Source organism: Pipistrellus kuhlii, unplaced genomic scaffold (genome assembly GCF_014108245.1).
Source record: "Pipistrellus kuhlii isolate mPipKuh1 unplaced genomic scaffold, mPipKuh1.p scaffold_m20_p_18, whole genome shotgun sequence".
Classification (NCBI taxonomy): Eukaryota; Metazoa; Chordata; class Mammalia; order Chiroptera; family Vespertilionidae; genus Pipistrellus; species Pipistrellus kuhlii.
Genome location: NW_023425493.1, coordinates 17,809,665 through 17,833,473, shown reverse-complemented (window position 1 = coordinate 17,833,473; position 23,809 = coordinate 17,809,665). Strand labels below are relative to the sequence as shown.

General features: G+C 34.5%; 1 protein-coding gene across 4 annotated transcripts in view; it reads left to right on the top strand.

Annotated features, from left to right (window-relative positions):
* The window catches only part of XPR1 (xenotropic and polytropic retrovirus receptor 1), a 91,504-nt gene that overhangs the window by 35,700 nt on the left and 31,995 nt on the right, over positions 1 to 23,809 (top strand). For 2 of the 4 annotated variants that reach the window (XM_036442581.2, XM_036442583.2), the window contains exons 3-9: positions 3,624 to 3,725; positions 10,334 to 10,557; positions 13,608 to 13,757; positions 14,137 to 14,220; positions 15,472 to 15,553; positions 20,660 to 20,850; positions 20,989 to 21,168. In XM_036442581.2, coding sequence (XP_036298474.1) covers positions 3,624 to 3,725; positions 10,334 to 10,557; positions 13,608 to 13,757; positions 14,137 to 14,220; positions 15,472 to 15,553; positions 20,660 to 20,850; positions 20,989 to 21,168 — 1,013 coding nt within the window. The remainder of the gene's footprint in view (positions 1 to 3,623; positions 3,726 to 10,333; positions 10,558 to 13,607; positions 13,758 to 14,136; positions 14,221 to 15,471; positions 15,554 to 20,659; positions 20,851 to 20,988; positions 21,169 to 23,809) is intronic. The other 2 variants (XM_036442582.2, XM_045583168.1) reach the window with 2 other exon arrangements.

The following is a 23,809-nucleotide window of genomic DNA, read 5'->3' as shown; positions in this document are numbered from 1 at the left end:
GCTTGATAATGGCTGCTATGCAGTAGGACTATTTTTACCTTGATTAGTACTCTCAGGGTTATTTGCTGCTAAGTTAGTCATTTTGGGGGAGGATGAGAAAGAAATTGCCTGTCATCCACAAATGCGAAGTAAAGATAATATCATAATAGAAATGATAAAAATCTTTGCCTCATTTTCTCTTTCTCCTTAGTATGACTGACTCAATTAATATTTTACTTAGAGCAAAGTGTTCTGTGAGTCATACTTAACAAATTCTATTTTTTTCCACCCCTTTGTCTTCCTTTTTTTCCTGTTGATGCTAATCTTATAATTGTTGATAATACATTCTTGCTGAAATTTGCACTTATTTATGCTGGGATTCTTTTAGTAACTAGGCTTACTCTTTTGTGGCTATTGAATTCATGTGAAGTTCATTTTCATAGTCAGCTAGGGCTGCCATACCAGAATACCACAGGCTGGTTATCTTAAACAACCGAAATTTATGTTTTCACAGTTCTAGAGACTTGAAGTGCAAGATTAAGATGCTGGCTTTTCTGATAAGGCCCCTCTTCCTGGCTTGCCGAGGGCTTTCTTGCTATTTCTCACATGGCCTATTGTCAATGTGCACATCTAGAGAAGGAGATAGGGAGGGAGAGGTGTGTCTTTTCCTATTGGAATCAGGCCCTATCATTATGACTTCATTCAATCTTAATTATCTCTCAACTGACCTGTCTCCAAATAAAGTCACACTGTGGATTAGGGATTCAACATATAAATTGGGGTTGGTAGTGCACAATTCAGCCCATACACTCATGTAACACATAATAGTCATTTTGATATTATTTATTTTATACTAGAGGTCTGGTGTATGAAAAGTCATGCACTGGATGGGGGTCCCTCAGTCTGGCCTGCCCCCTCTCACAGTCTGGGAGCCCTCAAGGGTGGAAGGCGACCTGGCAATCAGGGGAAGGCAATGCTACATCACACCTGCTGCTGCCACTGCCGGCAGCGCAAACCTTGGCTCACCCTGTTACCTGAGCCTTGGGTGGCCCTGGGTGGTGGACAGCTGCCTTCCAAGACTTGTCCGTGCCTCGGGCCAGCCCTGGGCATCTGGGGGTGGGGGTGGGGGGGAGGCTGAGTGCGGGTTCGGTCTCACTGTGCACCTGCCCATACTCCTGGTGGGGCTGAAAGGATGGCCTCCTTTTTGTATAGTGTTTAGGAAGACTTTTCCCATGCAGAGTTATTTAATTTTTTTCTAGTATTTTATAATATTGTGTTGTTGTTGTTTTTAACTACATTTGGAGTTTATTTAAATGGATGGTCCCAGTTTATCCAACCCTATTTGTTATATAGTACATTATTTTCTCGATGATTTGAAGACACCTTTAGCTTAATCTAAATCTCTATGTATATACAGATTTATTTCTGGACACTTTTTCTGTTCTTTTCATTGTGCTTTTCTCATTCCTTTACCAGTAGTGAACTTCTGATTGTGCTTAGTTACTATGTCTTTTGAAATCTGAAAGGACTGAAACATTTTTCTTCATTTAATTTATTTTGCATAGCTATTCTTGCTATTTTTATCCATAGTTTTACTTTCTCTTTTCTGTTACTTCTTAGTATTGTAATCTTACTCATCCCTCTTCTGACTTGTGGCTATTAAGTTATATGTTAACTATGAAAGTAAATAACAGACTGCTAGTACTTTAGATAAAATACTCTCTAAATTGAGGAAATGGAGAAATCACATGAGATTGATTAATGGGTAGAATGTTCTTCCTTTGTAAAAAGAAATTTATTAAATATGTTTTAGTTTTCAGAGGCTTAGATTTTTTTCATTTCTAGGTTCTTAGTAATATTTTAAATAGTTGGAAGTTGCTGAATATGCAATCTCTATATAAACATTAATATATAGAGTTAAAGTTATTTTTAAAACAAGCTATGTTTTGTTTATTTCTGTCATGTTAGGTTAATGAAAGTTGTCTGTTAATTGGGAAACAAGTAAGTGACCTAGTCCATTTTTTGCTTCAGGGTTTTCTTTCCTAGGAATACAATAGAGAATAAAAGAAAAAAGAAAAAAAGTAGATAATTAAGTAGAATAAAATATTACTCTTATTTTAAATCAGCTGTGGCCAGATGCTATTATAAAAGCATCTGTTACCATGGAGCATCTTTAACTTAAGGTTAGCTTTATACTTTGAAAAAATAATTCTCAGTAGATTTGGGTTGTTTGTAGCCTTTATTGTACCTAATTGTTGAGCTTACATGAAGAACTTAAAGTGACATCCCTTTTTTAGTGCAAAGTCAATGGAATCCTGTATTATCTCTTCATTCTAAAGCAGAAGAAATAGAGAAATAGATGTATATCAATAAAAGTTAACATTTTGTGTAGTATTAATTTTTTTTACATTTTTAAAATTCTAAATTAAGTGGATGGAATCTACTTGTTTTTTAGAACTTCATTTTAAGCATTTATTTATTTTTTAAAATATCTCTGATACTGTGAATTTGTATGTATCGATATATATGTGTGTGCTGAGTATTACACAAGGGAATACTATGTCTCTTATTCCTGCACAGGTGAATTATTTAAGGGTTTCCAGGATTGCACTAAGATTTGGGGCATCTTTGGGACATAAAAGCATCTATACTTTGTCTAAACATTTCAGGCTTAGAGTGCCCAGAGATCCAGAAATAGGATGGGTTCTATATTGTGATTAGTATCTGGAGTCTAGTCAGACCTTACTTGGGTAAGAAACATACCCTTATAGACTTGGGATTTCCTGAATCTTCATATATTTGTTCTTATGGGGTTTAGTAAATCAACATGTCAGAACTCACACAATGGATTCAGCCTACAGAGACTTACATGGATTGGTGCACACAGTATTTTTTAAATATCTAGATTTATGGATTCTCCTGAAAAATTTGAAGGTCTCACAACCTGAGCTCCATATCACCACATGGCAGCAAATAACTGGATGGGCATGTGCTCTCCAATTTGCCAGTGTCTGTACCACTCCTTATCCTAAACGTGGCAGTTGCCATTTATCACCACACTTGCACTATCACACTTTGCTCCTTTCATTTATGTTCCTACACAGCATCTGAGGTTTGGAAGATCTAATTTATAACTATCAGTCTTCATCTCTTTTTCTGTGTCTGGGCAGCTAAAATGACAATGAGTAAATAGCAATTTAATATTGTTAGAACAGTCAACTCCCCCCCCCCCCCCAGAAACATATGACATATTCATATCTTCATTTTCTCGAATTTCCCCCCTGAAATATTTTATCCACTTTTTTGCAGAATCCTACTCATTTCAATTGCCAACACCTTGAATCTTCCTTAACAGCCTTGTCTACAGTATTGTGTTCCTCTTCTAAAGTCTTAGAACACTTATTTTCTCCACCACTATAAATTTATCATGGGAGAGGTTTAGAGAGTTTTATTCAATTATAAAATAAATAATTGTGTTTCTGTTAAGTGGTTTTTGATTTGTCTTAATATGGTTCACACTTTTTTTTCAAATCGAATATTATTGTCATCTTGAAGACTATGAAAAGTAACTTTAAATTTTGTTTCCCTAGTTTTCAAATTGGCCTTCAGACATTAAATTCAAATAATGTTTTTCTTACTTTCAGTTACAGATGAAGACACAGTAAAGAGGTATTTTGCCAAGTTTGAAGAAAAATTTTTCCAAACCTGTGAAAAGGAACTTGCCAAAATCAACACATTTTATTCAGGTGAGTGGTTTTTTGGTGCAACATGCAAAAGACAATTTCTGCTGCGAAGGAGAAACGACCATGTCATTGTTTAAACATTGGTCATAATTTTAAAATTTGTTTCCCGCCAAAACCGATTTGGCTCAGTGGATAGAGCATCGGCCTGTGGACTGAAAAGTCACAGGCTCGATTCCATTCAAGGGCATGTACTTTGGTTGTGGGCACATCCCCAGTAGGGGGTGTGCAAGAGGCAGCCGATTGATGTCTCTCTCTCATCGATGTTTCTAACTCTCTAACCCTCTCTTCCTCTCTGTAAAAAAAATCAATAAAATATATTTTTAAAAAATTTGCTTTCCTTGTTATATTGCACTTAAGGGATATTTTCTTTAGCTGAGGTGGAAACACATCTGATACCTCAGTGTTTAAGTCTTATCACCGGGTGGTGACCGCGAGCCTACATGTTCTTATATTTGCAAGGATTTGGGATCTCGTTGTGAACCAGTATCTTAATAGAGCTTCACTGTAGCTTTAAGGGTCTGAAACTTAATTTCATAATTTCTTTCAGAGCTGAGTTACAGTTTCAGCTTTTTAATAATGACAGTTTTTTATCCATCCCCCCTTGCATTGTGCAACACTCATATTTATCTCTCTAGAGCTCACAGTCAGCAGAGTAGCTTCTACAAGATGCTATTAAAATTGAGAAGAAAATATTAAAGCTTATGTTTATTTATATCTTACTCTTTAAAATTTTGTTTTTAATACATGTTTGCTTCCCCCCTTTTTAACATCTGTTTGTTGTCTCTCAGAGCTCAAGTTTCTTGACTCCCTCAGCCCTTCCTAGAATGACTTGCTTCTTCAGTCGTTTAACCACTTTGTCCCTGTACTTTTACTTTTTACTCCCTTTACCCTTATTGTTTGTAATGCTTCTGCCTAGTGAAACTCCCAATTGTGGACCAATATGCCATTTCTCATCTTCATGTGTACCCATGAGCTGGTTAGGACGGCTAGGGAAAAGTCATATAGCAGAACAAATTTGAATCACTATAAATTCATTTTGGGATTCTTAACTGGGTCCTAATCAATGTTCTTTTCTATGCTCCAAAGTGCTCTTCTAAACCCTACACCATTCTTTTGAGTTCTCTGAGCTCAAAATCTTCCCCATCATGCTGATTAATCTCTTACTTTACAAATAAAAATGAAGACCTTCAATTCCTGTTGGTGTATAATACTTAGGTAGATCTATGCCACTCACTCTCCCTAGATACCTAGAGACATTCTTACCGTTATTAATTTTCCTCCAGTCATCGTAGAAAAGATATCCCTCTTCAGTCTGTGCAAATCTCTACAATTACTGATTGAATTTCAGTTTCTTGAGACCTTGATCTAATAATTATCTTCTCTAAGAATTATTGGATAAGTTCATTGTTTATTTTCCTTTTTGCTGGTTTAGTCTCCTTAACCAGTCACTCCTTTCAAGCAAAGAATAAAAAGTAAGGGGAAGCGAATATCTTAACTCTGTGTCCACCTCATCTTTCATTGATGACTGGACTTCTTTCTAGGTGGAGGGAACAATTTATGCAAAGGCACATGGCCGTTAATTGACATGGCATATATTCATGTTCTTCTCACTCATTATAAATACCTAGAAGGCAGACAAAATAGAAATATTATAGCCCAGCCAATGTGGCTCAGTAGTTGAGTGTCAACCCAAAAACCAAAAGGTCACCCATTTGAATTCTGGCCAGGGCACATGCCCAGGTTGTGGGCTCAATCCCCAGTTAGGGGTGTGCCAGAGGCATCTAGTTGATGATGTTCCTCTCTCATCAATATTTCTATTTCTCTATCCCTCTCCCTCCCTCTCTCTTGAAAACTCAATGAAGCATTTTTTTTAAAGGAAATATTATTTGAAACCATGCAAATGGATAAATTTTAATCAAGGGGAAAATATACAAAAGGAATGACAATTTTCAAGGACAAAAATCATTTCTATAATCAGGAGGTAGGAGAATAAAGAGGAAGCCAGTAATGTAGACAGCCATGTAATAAAGGCTGAGGAAGAGGAGGTCAAAGAGGAAGGATTTGCAGTGGAAAGAGTGTTGAGATTGAGAAAAGGCCGTTGTATATAATCTAAGGCTGTAAATGAAAAACAAATGAGGTCAAAATTAATAGCATTTTCTTTTACTATTATTTTTTGGGGTGGATTTCTAAGCCCAACTCTAAATGGATAATTTAGATCACAAAGAAGAGTTAATCATTCTTAGTTTACAAAGAAAAATAAATATCTACTCTTAACAAGAGATAAATACCTTTTATATTTTTTTAGTTACACATAGATATGTGTGTTTTGTGTGTTTACATGCATCTATAAATGTGTGTATATATGTAATATGTTTAAATAATTTTTATGGAACAATACTCATACCACTTATGATTTATTCTGTTTTTATTAATTAAATATTTAATTATTTCTATTTATTTTTAAAATCCTGACTTATGATACACTGAATTGCTTTTATAACCCCATATTGAAATAAACCTTCAGTTTAAAAAATGATACCTTAGACTTGTTACTTTTTAAAAACAATGTAGGCATTCTACTATTAAAAACTTGGGGGCTGTGATTTAACGACTTCCTTTTTCTATGTAGCAGGGCCATCAAGATATGTCTCTTGATGTCATCACAGAGTAGATACAAATTCATAGTCTTCAGACTGACTTTTTGCCAGGTCAGGAAGTGATAGGTAATATGAAGACATGATTGACAGAAATAAAATTTGGCACTTGTCCTAGACAGTATCATTTTTCTCCTTAGTTAGCTGCCTTTTTCATGGCAGATTGTCTTGTAACTGCAATCTTCAGACACTAGGACACATGAGAAACTATAAATAATACAGGGGTGAGTTCAGCTTACCTAGTATACACCTATCTCCTCCACTCACATCTCATAGAAATATTTAATGGCTAGCTAAAATGGTCATTTTTAAGTGAGATATAATATTGACTAAAACTTGCCGAAATCGGTTTGGCTCAGTGGATAGAGCATCAGCCTGCGGCCTGAAAGGTTCCAGGTTCGATTGCGGTCAAGAGCATGTACCTGGGTTGTGGGCACATCCCCAGTGGGGGATGTGCAAGAGGCAGTTGATCGATGATTCTCTCTCATCGATGTTTCTAACTATTTCTCTCTCTTCCTCTGTGTAAAAAAATAAATAAAATATATTTTTTTAAAAATATTGACTAAAACTTATTACTCCAAGCAAATACTATAAAAGCCAAGCAAACAAAACAATAAATACTACTAAAATGTGAGTATTTATTTTCACACCAATTATCTACCAATTACATTTTGGATTTTTGACCCTTATTATTTTTTTTTTAGAAGTTTACCATTTAACTTTCCTAGGTGTCCATATATACTTGCTTATAAAATGAGCAAATTGATTCCCAGCCTTCTAGGTTTCCACATGTGAGGAGTCAAGCTATTTTAAAGTTTCAGAAAACCTGATGTAAATTATTTTATTGATCTTTATTTTTTACTACATATATTTGGTTAACATGATAGGGGTATTTATTTATATTTATATATAAAAATCTTTTAATATTTGAAGACCCTGGGAGGATAGGGTAATTTTTTAAAAGAACTGGTCCTTTTTGGTGACACCATTGTTGATCATTGGCCTAGAAGTCTCCCAGGTCTCTTTCAACACTAAAAGTGGTATCAGTCTTGAAGGCTATAATGTTAGAAATCTTTTTTGTGGTGACTAGTTATTTCTTCTTCTTGTCTAATCATGGTAGAAGGAAAAAATTTAGGAGAATGCAGTACGAAAATTATGGCAGTAGAAATAGATTTCTTTAAAACAAAATTTTTTTTTTTAAATTGCTTTCAGAGAGGAATGGAGAGGGAGAGATAAAAACATCAACCATGAGAGAGAATCACTTATTGGCTGCCTCCTGCATGCCCCTACTGGGATCCAGCCCACAACCCCAACATGTGCCCTTAACTAGAATCAATCCTAGGATTCTTCAATCTGCAGGCTGACACTCTATCCATTGAACCAAACAAGATATGACCAGATCTATTTCTTGTCTGTTAAATATTTTCAGGCTTTATATAAATGCAAGACCAGTTGGATAATAGTTACTCAGAAGTATTTCTATTATATAGTTACTAGAGGCCTGTTGAATGATATTCATGCAAGAATAGGCCTTCCCCTGGCTTTACTCCCAGCCGCCTGGGAGCTGGCAAGTCCCCACTCCCTGCCCACCTGGGAGCTGGCAAGTTCTCACTTCTTTCCAGAGTACCACTCCTGTAGCTCCTTTTGCCCTCCCTCCTCCCCCTCATAGCAGGCGTCCCATTTTTGTTGGATTAATTTGCATACTCACTCTGATTGGCTGTGGGCAAAGCGGAAGTACAGTCAGTTTAAATGTCTATAATTAGGTAACATTCCTATAATCCTGTCATATAGTGTCTTGCTATGTGTTTACTTTTCTTTATTCTTTTAAAAAATATATATTTTATTGATTTTTTTTACAGAGAGGAAGAGAGAGGGATAGAGAGAAACATCGATAGAGAAATATGGATAAGTTGCCTCTTGCACATCCCCTTATTGGGGATGTGCCTGCAACCAAGGTACATGGCCTTGACCGGAATCAAACCTGGGACCTTTCAGTCCACAGGCAGATGCTCTATCCACTAAGCTGAACCAGTTTCAGCTACTTTTCTTTATTCTTATTGAATTTAAGATACCACAATGTGTAATGCAATGTAAGAATCTCACTGAAATACTAAATGTTCTTTTTCAAATGATTATATGTATCTAGTACCCCACATTTAACAGGTTTTGTTCTATGCTTATATGTGTGGTAAAAATGTGGATTAAGTATTTTGAATTAATTAGGATAAAATTCCCATTTCTTCCTATTTCATGAATATCTTGAATCTTGAGTTCATTACAACAAAATCAGCTACTTAAGAGCTATTAAAAGATGGGGGCAAAGAGAAAGTTAATTAAAGCAGTCAGCCTTACTTGCTTTCTTGTTAATAGATCTCATGAAAATTAGATATATATACTATTCACAGTATATTATACTTTCTCCATTTTGTTAAAAAAAAGTGATTGATAGTTTAAAAAAATCTAGCCATGTGAAACCAACTTAATTTATTCTTTCTGTTTACCTCCTCCTTCCCTTCTTTCTTTTCTCTGCCTTTTTCCTTCTTCCTCCCAAACCCTGGCAACCACTAATCTAAATACTTTTTATCTCTGTGGATTTACCTGAGAGATAAATATATTCATTTCTTATGATCATTTTTTTTATAAATGGAATGCAGAATGTGGCATTTTCTGTCTGGCTTCTTTCACTTACCATGGTGTCTTCAAGATTCATCCATATTGTACCATAAGTCAACATTTAATTCCTTTTTATTACTAAATAATATTCCATTTTACATATCCTACATAATAAATCCTAATATGCTAAGTCTCTGGTTTTCTGTTCAACCAATCAAAGCGTAATATGCTAATGATATGTTAAGGTCACTCAACTGCTTGCTATGAGTGCACTGACCACCAGTGGGCAGACGCTCTGACTGGTAGGTTAGCTTGCTGCTGGGGTCTGGTTGATCAGGACTGAATGAGATGGGCCGGACATGCCCTGAAGCCCTTCCACGGCCAGTCCCTCCTCTGCTGGCCAACCATCTGTGCCCCTCCCCATCCTTGACTGTATACCCGTGGGGTCCCTTGGCCTGGCCTGTGCCCTCTGGTAATCCAAAACCCCCTCGGGGGATGTCGGAGGGCTGGTTTTAGCCCGATCAAGCAGGCCAGGCTGAGAGACCTCCCTCACTGGTGCACTAATTTGTGCACCAGGTCTCTAATGTACCTTATTTGCCTATCCATTCATCAATTAATGGACATTTGGGTTATTTTCACTTTTTTTATTTTTTGGTTAATCTTCACCAAGGATATCTTTTTGAGAAACTGGAAGGGAGGGGAGAAAGAGAGAGAGAGAAACATCAATACATCGATGTGAGAGAGACACATTGATTGGTTGCCTCTTGCATGCAGCCCAACTGGGGCCAGGAGTCAAGCCTGTGACTGTAGTACATGCAGAATTGAACCTGAACCCCTTCACTCCATGTGCTGAACACTCTTACCACTGAGCCAAACCAACTGGGGCTACTTTTTCACTATTATGAATACTAATTTGTGTATGAGCACATGTTTTGTGTGAACATGTACTTTTAGTTCTCTTGGGTATATATGTAGGAGTGAAATAGCTGGATCTTAAGGTAACTATGTAAATTTTTGAGAACTGCCAAACTGTTTTCCAAATTACAATGTGGTTGTACCATTTTTGCATTCTTACTCTTAGTGGCTTTTTAAATTCTGTGTCATTTGTCAAAAGTAAGGGTACATTTGAGATTTTGTAGGAAGGGAAATGTAGGGTAGATGAAAAGAGGGTGTTGTACCAAAACATTTTTTTCCTATCCAGTTCTAAATATTACATGTAATTTTTTCTCTAGAAATTTTAAGGAAACAAATTAGTATGATTAGTAAAAATTCAGACAAATTGGTAAGAACTTTTACCACCATTTTGATCTTGATGTTTGGACAATTCTGTTTTATTTCTTACAGAAAAGCTCGCAGAGGCTCAGCGCAGATTTGCTACACTTCAGAATGAGCTTCAGTCATCACTGGATGCGCAGAAAGAAAGCACTGGTGTTACTACGCTGCGACAGCGCAGAAAGCCAGTCTTCCATCTGTCCCATGAAGAACGTGTGCAACATAGGAATATTAAAGACCTTAAACTGGCCTTCAGCGAGTTCTACCTCAGTCTTATCCTGCTGCAGAACTATCAGGTACTTACATTCTTACCCTGGAGAATGACATTTTTAAATAATTGAGAAATTACAATAAATGGAATTACCTGGAACTGTACTTATGGGCCAATCCAAAAGGAAAATCCTTAGCATGCCATTATTCTTTTAAAAAATATGTATATTTTATTGATTTTTTACAGAGAGGAAGAGAGAGGGACAGAGAGTTAGAAACATCGATGAGAGAGAATCATCGATCAGCTGCCTCTTGCACACCCCCTACTGGGGATGTGCCCACAACCAAGGTACATGCCCTTGACCAGAATCGAACCCGGGACCTTTCAGTCCGCAGGCCGACACTCTATCCACTGAGCCAAACCGTTATTCTTTAGGTGCTTACTGAGATTTCTGATGTTCTTACTGGCCAAAACCATGTTACCAGAGATAGTAAAATAAGACCTCTATTTTCAAAGATCAGTTTTCTAAAACCTGTTAATAAGACTTCTATTTTCGAAGATCAGTTTTCTAAAACCTTTTTGTACAATATTCAGGAGTAGCCTAGACCAGTGTTTTTCAACCTTTTTTGGGCAAAGGCACACTTGTTTCATGAAAAAAATCACGAGGCACACCACCATTAGAAAATGTTAAAAAATTTAACTCTGTGCCTATATTGACTATATATAAAGTAATTCTCTTGAATAGGAATCAAATAAACACAAAGAAAGTATTTTATAATTACTTTATTATGAAATATTAAGTAAACAAAATAGTGAAAAATTATAAAATTCTTGTCTTGTCTGCACCTACGGCACACCAGGCAACATCTCGCGGCACACTAGTGTGCCGCGGAACAGCGGTTGAAAAACGCTGGCCTAGACTAATAGTTTGTTTCCTATTTTTTGTAGGCATTTCTAGCCTTACTGAGTAGAAATCAGAAATAATGTATATCTACCCAGCCACTGGTGGCTATATAAGAGCTTCTATTAATATATTGCTGCAACACTATAGCAAAGTTTCTACAACTGCAATTGGACAGTTAACTTTCCAATGAACACTAACAATATAAAAGATACTGACTTTTTAACTTGCCACTAAGAATTCTTGCAGTTTTATTATTCACAGGCTGCAATATAACTTTTTTTTAATCTGGTTAAAAAAAAAAGAAAAAGGAATTGTCACAGCAAATGTGTATACAGACCAAACATCTAAGTTACTATATCACTTAATATTTTAAAAATTTAATCTGAAAAATTGAGCTACCATGTATGTGAAATTTTGGAAATACAGGGCATTTATTCATTTGTAATTGTAGATTTGTTTATATAGTTAAATTTATAAGGAATTTACTGAAAAACAGATGACTCATTCACCAATAAATATTTAAATTAGGCAATACATCTTCCTCACCTTCCCCCCATCTTTAGAGAGATCTTATGCACTATTCTTTTTTCATTTTATTCTTGTGATTGTTACAGTTCTAACCAATCGTTATGATCATTATAGGATCATATATATATGAACTAAAGATTATATAACAAAAGTATTACTAGGTACAAACACTGGTATTTTAATATAAAAAGTAAATGTAGCCTCATATCTGCAGTGATCTAAGTTGTTAATACATATATTTATTTCTCTTTCCCTTTTATAATTCTGCTTTCTTGTTTGCTGTTTGTTTGTTTTTTTATCATTGAAAGAATCATCCAGTTGGAAAATAATTTTAGAAGAATAGAAAAATAATTAGATAAGATATATCTGATAGGAAATTACTTTCCTTTGCAATTTATTCATAGGCTGTATAACTTATTTTTTGAGCATTGTCCTATACAGCAAAAAGGTTGCAGGTTCAATCCCCTGTCAGGGCATGCACAGGAGGCAAAGGATCCATGGCCTTCCTCTCTCTCTTTCCCTTCTTCTTTCTCTAAAACAAATAAAAATATCCTTAGGTGAGGATTTTTTTAAATGTATTTCTTACATTTCATAATTTATTATTTATGCTTGTGTGTTACAGGGAAATACCCTTGTGAAATTTTTTAATTTTCCTAGAAGCTTTTGTTTGGGGTCATTATAAAAAGCTCCTTGGGAAAACAAAACTAATTATAAATTATAGAAGTTTTGATTTATCCTTATGTTCTTTGAGGGTTGTTTATTCTATAAGAAGACATTGATTTTGAGAATCAGGAGAAAGAAAAGTTGATGGAATGCAGTCTTCAAGTCATGGTGTATGTAACCCAAGAAAAATTTAAGATGATTCATTAAGGAAAAAATTATAAGCAAACAAAGCCTTAGTTTGGAGTGAGTGTTGTTGTTGTTGTTGTTGTTGTTGTTTTACTAATGGGGATGTGATCAGAAAATTTGGGAGACCTCTCATTTAAAGAACCTTGCAAATCCATAATTTTCTGCTTTTTTGCATGTTGATCAAACAACAGAATTTGAGAATGTAGAAAAGTAGAATTTTGATGTAGTAGAAATGGAGGAAAAATACCAGCTTCCATTCATTTTCAGCTAAACCCTGTAAGAGTGATCACTTCTTTTCTACTGATTCTTCTTTGCAATCCCATTCCTTAACTGAGAATGTATGAAAGTTAAGAGAAATAGGTAATCTTCCATATTCCATGCTGGTTTGTACATGTTTGCATAGGAGTAGGGGAGAAATGTATAAACTATGCCAGTCCTTCAAACAGCAGAGAACTTATAAATGTATTCAGTGCATGATAATTCTGAAATATTTCTGAAAATATTCTTTTGATCAAATAATCAAAATAATATAAAGTAGCTATTTTGAAAACAATTGTTGATAAGAAAATGGAAATAAACATGTTTTGAGTTTAGGACTTCCATTAATTTACTTGAAATAGAAATAATATGGTCTGTATTAAGGGTTTCTTTTTATTACTGATAACATACTACCTTGAAATGAATAAATAAAATAAGAAAGAAGAGTCTTTTCCTTTCAGTAAATGCTTTTATGAAAACATTGTCATTTCCCTAGGTACTCAATCTTCAGTAAGTTCTGATACACAGTGTTTATTATTTTTTATCTTCTTTATGGTGCTGGAAATTATAGTAGTGTTTCTCACTTCTTTCTGTAGAATCTGAATTTTACAGGTTTTCGAAAAATCCTTAAAAAGCATGACAAGATCCTGGAAACATCTCGGGGAGCAGATTGGCGAGTAGCTCATGTAGAAGTGGCTCCATTTTATACATGCAAGAAAATCAATCAGCTCATCTCTGAAACTGAGGTATAGTAATCTCACTCATATACCAAATATTTTCAATGTTACACGTTTTACTTTTAATGAAATATTTCCTCCTTTTGCCTAGTCAGAGTGGCTCAGCAGTTGAGCATTGACCTAGGAACCAAGAGATCACCTGTTTGATTTCTGGTCAGGGCACATGCCTGATTGCAGGTTCAATTCCTGTTAGGGTGCAAGCAGGAGGCAGCCGATCAATATTTCTCATATCAGTGTTTCTCTCTCTCTCTCTCTCTCTCTCTCTCTCTCTCTCTCTCTCTCTCTCTCTCTCTCTCTCTCTCTCTCCCCTACCCCCCCTTACTCTGTCTAAAATCAATAAACATATTGTTGGTGAAAGATTAAAAAATTTAATAATATGTCTTTTTAGGCTGTAGTGACCAATGAACTTGAAGATGGTGATAGACAAAAAGCTATGAAGCGTTTACGTGTTCCCCCTTTGGGAGCTGCTCAGGTTAGTATTTTTTTCCAGTTGTTTGGTTTTACCAATTTAATAATTAATACAATCTGTTTAGCTGATAAAATATACCTATTTCATTACTTTAAATAATGTTTCAAAAATTTTTAAGTAGTTAATACTTTTTTTAAATTTAAAAATTAGATACTAAATCTCACTTCATAATGAATTGTAATGACTTCCCACCCATCTCTTCTTATCCTATATTTCTCTTGTTTATTTTTATTGACATGCTAACTTTGTTGTCTTACCAAAAGATGAGATGTGTATTTAATGATTGGGGTGTCAGTTGTGCTGGACTACTATACAGCTTCATCCAAAATATAATAGTTATACCTAAAAAAAGCCTTTATTAAATAATATTCATTATATTATAGCAAGAAACATTTAAGTGATATCTTCTATGTCATAAAACAAGTCTCAATAAACTAAAAAATATTTAAACCATAGCATGTATGTTCTCTGACCACAATGGAATAGAAATCAACAGAGCTTTCTTATCTCATTCTTATAAAAGGCATTTATGAAAAACGTGCAACTAATATCATACTGAATGGTGACAACTGAATGCTTTCTTCCTAAATAAGTACAAAAAAAGATATTCACTTCTCTTCAACATTGTACTGGAGCTTATAGCCAGTACTGTCACATAAGAAAAAGAAATAAGAGGCATTCAGATTAGAAAGAAAGAATAAAAGAAAGAAGGTTTTTTTTTATTGTTCATGACTTGATGACCTCAAAATCTAACGAATATAGATTAACTACTAGAACTAGCAAGTGAGTTTAGCACAGTTGCTGAATCCAAGATCAATATATAAAAATCAGTTATATTTCCACAGACCATCATGTAAAGTTAGAAATGAAAAATTTAAAAATAATGCTACTTATAATTAAAATATGAAATATTTAGGTATAAGTATGACAAAAGATTTTCAAGACTTCTAAATTGCACTAAATCTATTCTGTAAGAAAATCAGAGTATATATAAATTGATGCCTAAAATTATAATTTTGTTTATTTAGTGACTCAGATTTCTGTAAAAGAATTAAAATAATTGACAACTCTATACTAGTATTATAGAATGATGAGGGATGATTCTCTGGTTCAGATTTCTAAAAATACAAATCATAAAATATTTTTATTTTCCTGATTGAACTTTGAGGTTTGTGCTACTGATTTGTGACAGCATGTACTAAATGTACTTAATATTTTGCCCTATACCCCAAATTCTGTTTTTTCTGTCCACAGCCTGCACCAGCATGGACTACTTTTAGAGTTGGCCTGTTTTGTGGAATATTCATTGTACTGAATGTTACCCTTGTACTTGCCGGTAAGTAGTTTAAATTTTGAATTAAATTATGTTTTCATAAGTATGCATATGTCATACTCTGTTCTTTTGTCAAAACTACTAAGCTACTAAAGCTTCTGAAAGAAAAATCTGTAAGGCTGTTTCTTGTTCTTATAAATAAGTGGGGGTGGGGAAAGTCATTTGTTTATTTTTCCCCACCCTTGGTTATATTATTTTTTAAAAGATGCTAGTTGATGACTACTTATTCTCCATTATTTTTCAGTGTTTATGTACAATTTCTACACATTTTTTCAGTGTTCGGTCATCAAGAACTTGATCACAGATGAGAATAAAGAAGATATTACAAATGATGTACTTATTTATTTACTTTGCTTTTTGGACACTCTTTCACATCTTTTCCAGAATCTATTTATAATTACTTTATAGAGAATTTTAAGAAGTGTGGTTGTATAATTTCCTATTATATAGAACTTAAAAATTAGAAAGAAATAAAAGGAATTGCTAAAAGCTAGTGCATTCTCAACATCAAGAAATGACATAACAGCCCTAATCAGTTTGGCTCAGTGGATAGAGCATTGGCCTGCAGACTGAAGGGTCCCAGGTTCAATTCCCGTCAATGGCATGTACTTCAGTTGTGGGCACATCCCCAGTAGGGGGTGTGCAGGAAGTGGCTAGTAAAGTTTCTCTTTCATCATTGTTTCTCTCTATCCCTCTCCCTTCCTCTGTGTAAAAATTCAATAAAGTGTATTTTTTTTAAAGAAATTATATAACAGTAACAGAGGCACAATCTTACTAAACCTCCCAAAAGAAACACTTGACATTATCAATCACTTCTTCTTAAAACTTTTTCTTCAGTAGATTTTGCTGAGAAATCATAATCTACTGGTTTTTCTATTATAACTTAGCTGACAGTTCTTTCCCAGTCTCCTTTGCTAGCTGTTTTTTTCTTTTTCTTTGTGACATCTAAATGTTGGGAAATACTACTGTGCTCAATCCTCAAGTCTCTTTCTCTGTCTACATGCATTTCCTATCTAGGCAATCTTATTCAAACCTATGGCCATAATATCATTTATATACTAATGACTCCCAAGTATGTATACTCTTTTCTCTGAATGCTGTCTAATTGGTTACTTGGATGTCAAATAGGCATCTCAAAGTTACATGGACAAATTTCTTTTTACCCTCAAATATACTTTCTCTTTTATCGATATATAGCAATGCCTTTCATCAGTTTCTCAGGCCAAAACCTTTAGCCTCTCTTTTCCTCCGTCATTTCCAGTTCATCAGTTCTGTATTCAAAATAGATTCTGAATCTGACTACCTCTACCAGTGCCATCCTTAATATATTGCAATGGCCTTCTAAACTTGTCTTCCTTCAGCCATTTTTGCCTCCTGTAGCCACCATGGTCTTTTTAAAAAAATTAATTAGATCATATCAGTCTCCTCTTCAAAACCTAGTAATGGCTTCTCACAATATAATTGAAATTTCACATTACAGTCTATAAAACTCTACAGGATCTCACCTCTCTGGGCCTTTCTGGCTTTACATCCTATCATCCTTCCCACATCCAGTTTCACTCTGTTTTCAGTCACTCTTGTGTTATCACTATTCTTTGAACACTCCAAGCTCATTCCCATCTATAGGCCCTTGCAATTGTCTAAAGGCTCTTCCCCGAGATATCTATGCTTACTTCCTCACTTCATTTATGTAATCTCTATTCAAATGCCACCTCCCCCAGAAGGCCTTTCCTGATCACCTCTAAAATAGCTTGTTCTGTCCCTTTAGACTACATTCGTTTTCTTCAGAGTACTTATAAGTACATGGCATAATATTTCATATTTATGTTTCTTGGTATCTGTTTTCCTCACTGGAATGTAATTTCCTTGATGCTTAGCCATTTATTTTTCCTGTTTACCATTTTATCGCTAGCACCGAGAACACTGCCTGGGACATAGTAGGGACAATATTAAGAAAATATTGGTGGAAGTTTGAATGGATGGAAAAGAAAGGACCAAGATGAAATTAAGTGATATACAAACATACATATTTGAGAAAGATACCTCTCAAACATTCTTTCATTTAGAAATGAAATTTATACTGGAAATTGATGGAATCAAAGACATGTCAAGAGGAGACAGAGGAGCAGAGATTTTAATTTTAGTTGGCCAGGGTAGGGGATGGTACGTAGGAGGAGGAAGTGGGTTATGAAAAGGAGAAGTAATATATTCACCTAGGGAAAAGAAGAGCATTATTAGATGACAGGGATGAAAAGGTAGCTTGAGATCAGTTCATAGAATTCAGCTAAGAAGTGGACTAGTAAGTAAAACATATTTTTGGTTGCGAAACACTACATCAGTGTACATGGTGCATGTGTTGGGAGTTGTTTTTTCAGCTTAACAATAACCCACAACCTTCGGACTAACTAAGGGAGTTGTTTTTTCAATAAGGATAACCTTAGTCATTTGTATGTGGAATTTTTTCTTTTTCCCCCAAGATGTATGTGGTACTATCATCATCATTAAATAAGACATAAGAATAAATAAGTGTCTTTATTCATTTTTATGTGAATGGATTGAGAAGAAGCTTTTTAAAATTCAGGGACAAGTTGAGGGTTTTTTCTTTCTTTTGTAAATGTAGATTAAGTTTTGGTGAGACACTCAGTTGTTTTTATTGTGTGGTTTATGCATTTAGTGTTGTGATTATGTTCTCTCACCTCTGAGCCCTTCTTTGTTTGATCTTTGTGTTTGTATGGGGAGAGTCAGGATAAATATAGTTAAAGCCAGCTGTCTATCCTTATTTATCTCCCAGGGGTGCTTAAAAGATAACAGTGTTGAGAGAAACACAGCAGTAGTAATGCATGTACAGGCATGATTCTTTTTTCAAACATTCACATCAGAAAAACTGTGTGCAAAATTCCTGTAGTTTCTCAAAGGGACATGGCCTGATATGTAATAATTTGTCTGAAATTTGCATATTTTTACTTTCATGAAGTTGAAAAATTACCTGTTTAGACTTTTTTAAACTTCTCTTACAGATTTCTAATAACCTTATTTGATACGGTAACAACAGACTTGTTCTTTTGCAGTCTGTCTTTCACATAACAGCTAGAGTAGCCCATTGAAATTATTAATCTGGTCATGTCACTTATGTGTAAAATTCATTGACTTCATACATCAGAGTAAAAGCTTTAAATCTTGACAACATACTTCAAAGTCTGCCTTGATTTTCCCCTGGCTATCTTTTTACCACTTTACCTCTCTCTTACTAGTATTCCAATCATAGTGGCCTTGGCTTCTTCCTGTTCCTGCAGCACACCAGGCTCATACTTGTTGTCTGACTCTTTTACTTTCCTTTTACTTGGAGCTCTGTCCCTTAAGATATTCACATGATTCATTTTGTTTCCTTAAGGAAATGCAAATGACCTACAAATGTCATATCCTGATAGATCTTCTTGACCACCCTACCTAAAATAGCACCTAACATCATTCTTTATCTCCTTACCCTACATTTTTTTTACTTAAAAAAAAAAAAAAATCACTACCTGATATTATACAGAACACAAGTTTTTGGAGACAGGTATTTTGTCTGTTGTTCATTACTAAATCCCCAGCTCTTAAATTGGGCATAGGAGGAGGTGCTATAAAAACACCATATAAATATTTGTCAAATTGAGGAAAAAATAAAGTTTTCTCAAGTAAAAAGAAAAAAAAAATAATATATACTGAATGCTCATAATTGCTCATTGTTTTAGTCATTTAATATATGTTGTTCATAATTAATCCTCTTAAACTTTTAAGAATAGATATTATCCCCATTGACAAGGAAACTGAAACTTAGAAAAATTAAATTATTTGCCCTAGTGTAGCTAGGATGTGAAATTTGGTTTATTGTATTTGACTCCAAAGCAAAGCTTTATTCACTCTGTATTTTTAAGTATCACATGTGCTATGTACTATAGAGAATACAAAGTTAAGTACTAAATGATTATATTAAGTGTATAAGGTAGTATATAATTAAATATTAAATGGATGGTACTAATAGTACATTTTATAGTTTTTTGGAAAAATTAAGAAGTTGTTAGCCAAATTGAAATGTTTTGCACATAGTAGGCTCAAAATGAAACATTGGTTCAATGAATTTGTGAACAGATGAGGATCTGGCTCTTAAATAAGTAGAATTTGAATTTTCTGAAAGAAAGAGCAAGGCCATTTTATGTACAAGGGGCAATATAAGCTAATGTGAAACAAGAACTTATTAAAAGGATAATAAAGTGATAAGAATTAAATTGTTTAGGAGTACTGTGAGATAAATTTGGGAAAAATGAGTTGAAGATCAGATTGTGAACTTGAATTGGGAGTCTCTAAAGTGTTTGAATGTTCTTAGAAAGCTATAGAATAATAGTGATACTGAACATTTATATGGGCAATAGTATGTAGTGGTTAACAGTGTGGGCTTTGAAGCAAAATTGAGTTAAAATCCTGACTCTGCCCTATACTAGATTATTAACCCTTAGAAAATTAACCTATCATTGCTCTAGTTTTTCTCATGAATCAAATAGCAATAATAGTTTTTAACTTACAGAGCCATTGAGGAATAGATGAGTTATTATATGTAAAGTACTGGTCATGTAAAGTCCTGGGAACAATTGTTAGCCCATTGTAAGCATTCTATAAGTATTAACTGTTGTCATTTATATCACTTTTTAATTATCACATTGCCATCATATGTACTATTTTCTTTAATTTTCATAGCAATTCTGTGAAGTAGGTATTACATATCCAGTTTAATGATGGACAAAACCAAACCAAAGAAGTTGTGTCATGCCAGAAATCTCCATCTGACAGAACTGGTATTTTACCTTGGTTCTCTGTAATCTAAGAAACTAATGGAATGGTGGACTAATATGCTAGTAGTCAAATTTTAGGAAAATTATTCTGGTGGGATTTTGCAGAGTGAAATGAAGTTGGGAAATAATCTAGAAGCAAATTTATAGGCTCTTGAGATAATCTAGATTTATATTTATTTATAAAAATTTCTATGCCAGGGTTGTATCATTGAGAATTAAGAAAAAAGACAATAAAGGGGACATTATGAATATTCTAACTAAGTAATTTATATTCTTTCAGCTATATTTAAACTTGAAACAGATAGAAGTATATGGCCCTTGATAAGAATCTATCGGGGTGGCTTTCTTCTGATTGAATTCCTTTTCCTGCTGGGCATCAACACATATGGTTGGAGACAGGCTGGAGTAAATCATGTGCTCATCTTTGAACTTAATCCAAGAAGCAATTTGTCTCATCAGCATCTCTTTGAGGTAATCAAAGCAAGATATAAAATCCCACAAATATAATTTTCTTAGTTATATAGCTGGTTTTAGTGGGCACTGAAATCCACCTGAGTAATGACAAAAATAAAAAAATTTTCTCTTTTTGTCTTTTCCATTCTTTATCAGATTGCTGGATTCCTTGGGATATTGTGGTGCCTGAGTCTTCTGGCATGCTTCTTTGCTCCAATTATTGTAATCCCCTCATATGTGTACCCACTTGCCCTTTATGGATTTATGTTTTTCTTTCTTATCAATCCCACCAAAACTTTCTACTACAAATCCCGGTTTTGGCTGCTTAAACTACTGGTAAGTCCAAAAATTTGTGTATCAGTTTTAGAGAATTTACTGTATTTATCATTGGCTTCTTCCAGGATGAAACCTGCTTTATTACACAGCTCGAGAAGCACAGTTCACATTGTAATCTGTGTGAGTGGCTCCCCAGCTCCAGAGTCAAAGATTACAATATGACTGGTACACCTGGTGTTATACAGTGCAGCATCTTTGGCAAAGCACAAATGCATTTTTCCCTCTGAAAATGGAATATGAAGTGTCCGGATATTGAAATGATTTTGCTAATTAATAATTAATTCATGATTAATTTAGTTCATTATTTAATCAGCTCTGATAACATGTAGAAATCTATAAATTTCCTTTTCTTTAAAAGTGATAAAATTGTTATTTTCCTGTTAAATTGATGTAAGTAGTCTACTGTTTTTATTTTATGAAAAATTGGTTCTCTAAAAGCAATAGAAATTGGTCACCAAGTTTAATTTGCAAAACTGACTAATTTTTGTTTAAATAAATTTCATTTCTTCTTCCACTTTATTTCTTAATGATTGCAAAATCATGTAGTCTCAGTATTAGGACATAAAAAATATAGTATTAGGGTATATAGAAATGGTAGCTATATTTTTTTTGTGATAGTGTAAAGTTAGTTCTGGGAAGGGACTTCTGCTTACTCCTAAATTAAACCAGCTCTGTATTGAAAAATAAATTGGGAATGCTTTCATATAATTATTTCTTACATTATGAATTACAACTAACAGATAAACAAAGATTAATGATTAAATTGACCAATCTCTATACAAACTTTCAGAATTCCCATAATTATTGCCTTTCCCCCTCCACTTGATAAACTATACTTCCTTGAAAACTGTACTTTTAAAAAATTTAAATATATTTTATTGATTTTTATACAGAGAGGAAGGGAGAGGTATAGAGAATTAGAAACATTGATGAGAAACATCACTCAGCTGCCTACTGCACACCTCTTACTGGGAATGTGCCCCGCAACCAACGTACATGGCCTTGACCGGAATCGAACCTGGGACCTTTCAGTCTGTAGGCCAACGCTCTATCCACTGAGCCAAACCAGTTTTGGTGAAAACTGTACTTTTTGTGTGTTTTTCCCTTTTGTATGCCCCTTAGGGTTAGATTTTTTGGGTTTTTTTTTGTTTTGTTTTTATTCTTAGCAATAAACTTTCCTACATATAGCTGGCATTAACTAAATTTTTTAAATCTAAAGACATAAAATATGGCCTTCCTATTTAAAAAATATAATAAGCATTCAACAAATAAAAAGCAACCTGTGTTCAAATATAGATGAGTATTAATAGCAATCAGGAAAAGAAAATGGCTAAATCTAATTGATTTTCCCCAAAAAATTAGTTGACTTTTTTTTTTTTGGAGAGGCCACCCGGATCTGATTGTTTCTTATTTGTATTTCTTATTTCTTTTCCCACTAGAATTGAATTTTTGTCACAAATTGAGAACTCCCTCTTTTTCTCCAGTTTTATTAAATATAAATAAATAAAAGAGCAAATAATTTATTTTAAGTATAGCACCATTATGCTTAGTTTTGGGTTTGAATTCTGAGTATGGAAATTAGATATACAAGAGTATTTTGGTAAGTTATAAGTATACCATTACCATTAATAGGTTTCATCATCATCTAGAACAGCAGTCGCCAAACTTTTGGGCCTCACGAACCAGCAGTGGTCCATGGACCACTGGTTGGCGGCTGCTGCTCCAAAGGTTTTCTTAAACCAGCGGTCACCAAACTTTTAGACCTCATGGATGGCCAGTGGGTACCCAGACCACTGGTTGGTGACTGCTGATCTAGAAGAAATAATTTGTAGAAGATTTTTAAAAGAAAAATATTTGAGGATGTGTGGTGGAGAGGGTTAGTGGGGAAAACGAACAAACAAAGGGGGATATCTGTAATGCTTTCAACAACAAAGGAAGAAAAAATGTGAGCCATTTTTCTCCCTCTTGGAATCTATACTAAAATCATTTCCAGTGAGTACAATATTATTAGACTAGAGGCCCGGAACATGAAATTCGTGCACTTGAGGGGTCCCTCAGTATGGCCTATGTTCTCTCGTAGTCTGGGACCCCTCAGGGGATGTCGACTACCACAGAGGCAGGAGAGGCTTCTGCCACCACAGCTGCGCTCACCAGCTGTGACCCCGGCTTCTGGCTAAACGGCACTCCCCCTATGGGAATGCACTGACCACTAGGGGGAAGCTCCTGTGTTGAGCATCTGTCCCCTGGTGGTCAGTGTGCTTCATAGCGACTGATAGTTCTTCTCCCCTCCCCCCCCTTCGATCAATTTGCATATTAGCCTTTTATTATATAGGATTGACTTTCTTATTTTGAGATTTTATTACTAGATTTTGTGGAGTTTATAACTGTTATTTGCATTAAAAAATGTAGTATTCTTCTGTTTACAAGGATATAACTTTGATATTATAAACCCCCTATTGTTCCCTGCCTCAATTATTGTGAAATGTCTGTATAGTTATTTTGAAATGAGGTTTGACTCAGAAAACTCAGGTATTAATATGACTATTTCATTGCAATAACAAAGTAATACACACAGTTGTTTACATTGTGTTAAGTGAGCATTTCTCCCAGTGCATCATTCTTTGTTTAAATATTAAGCTAT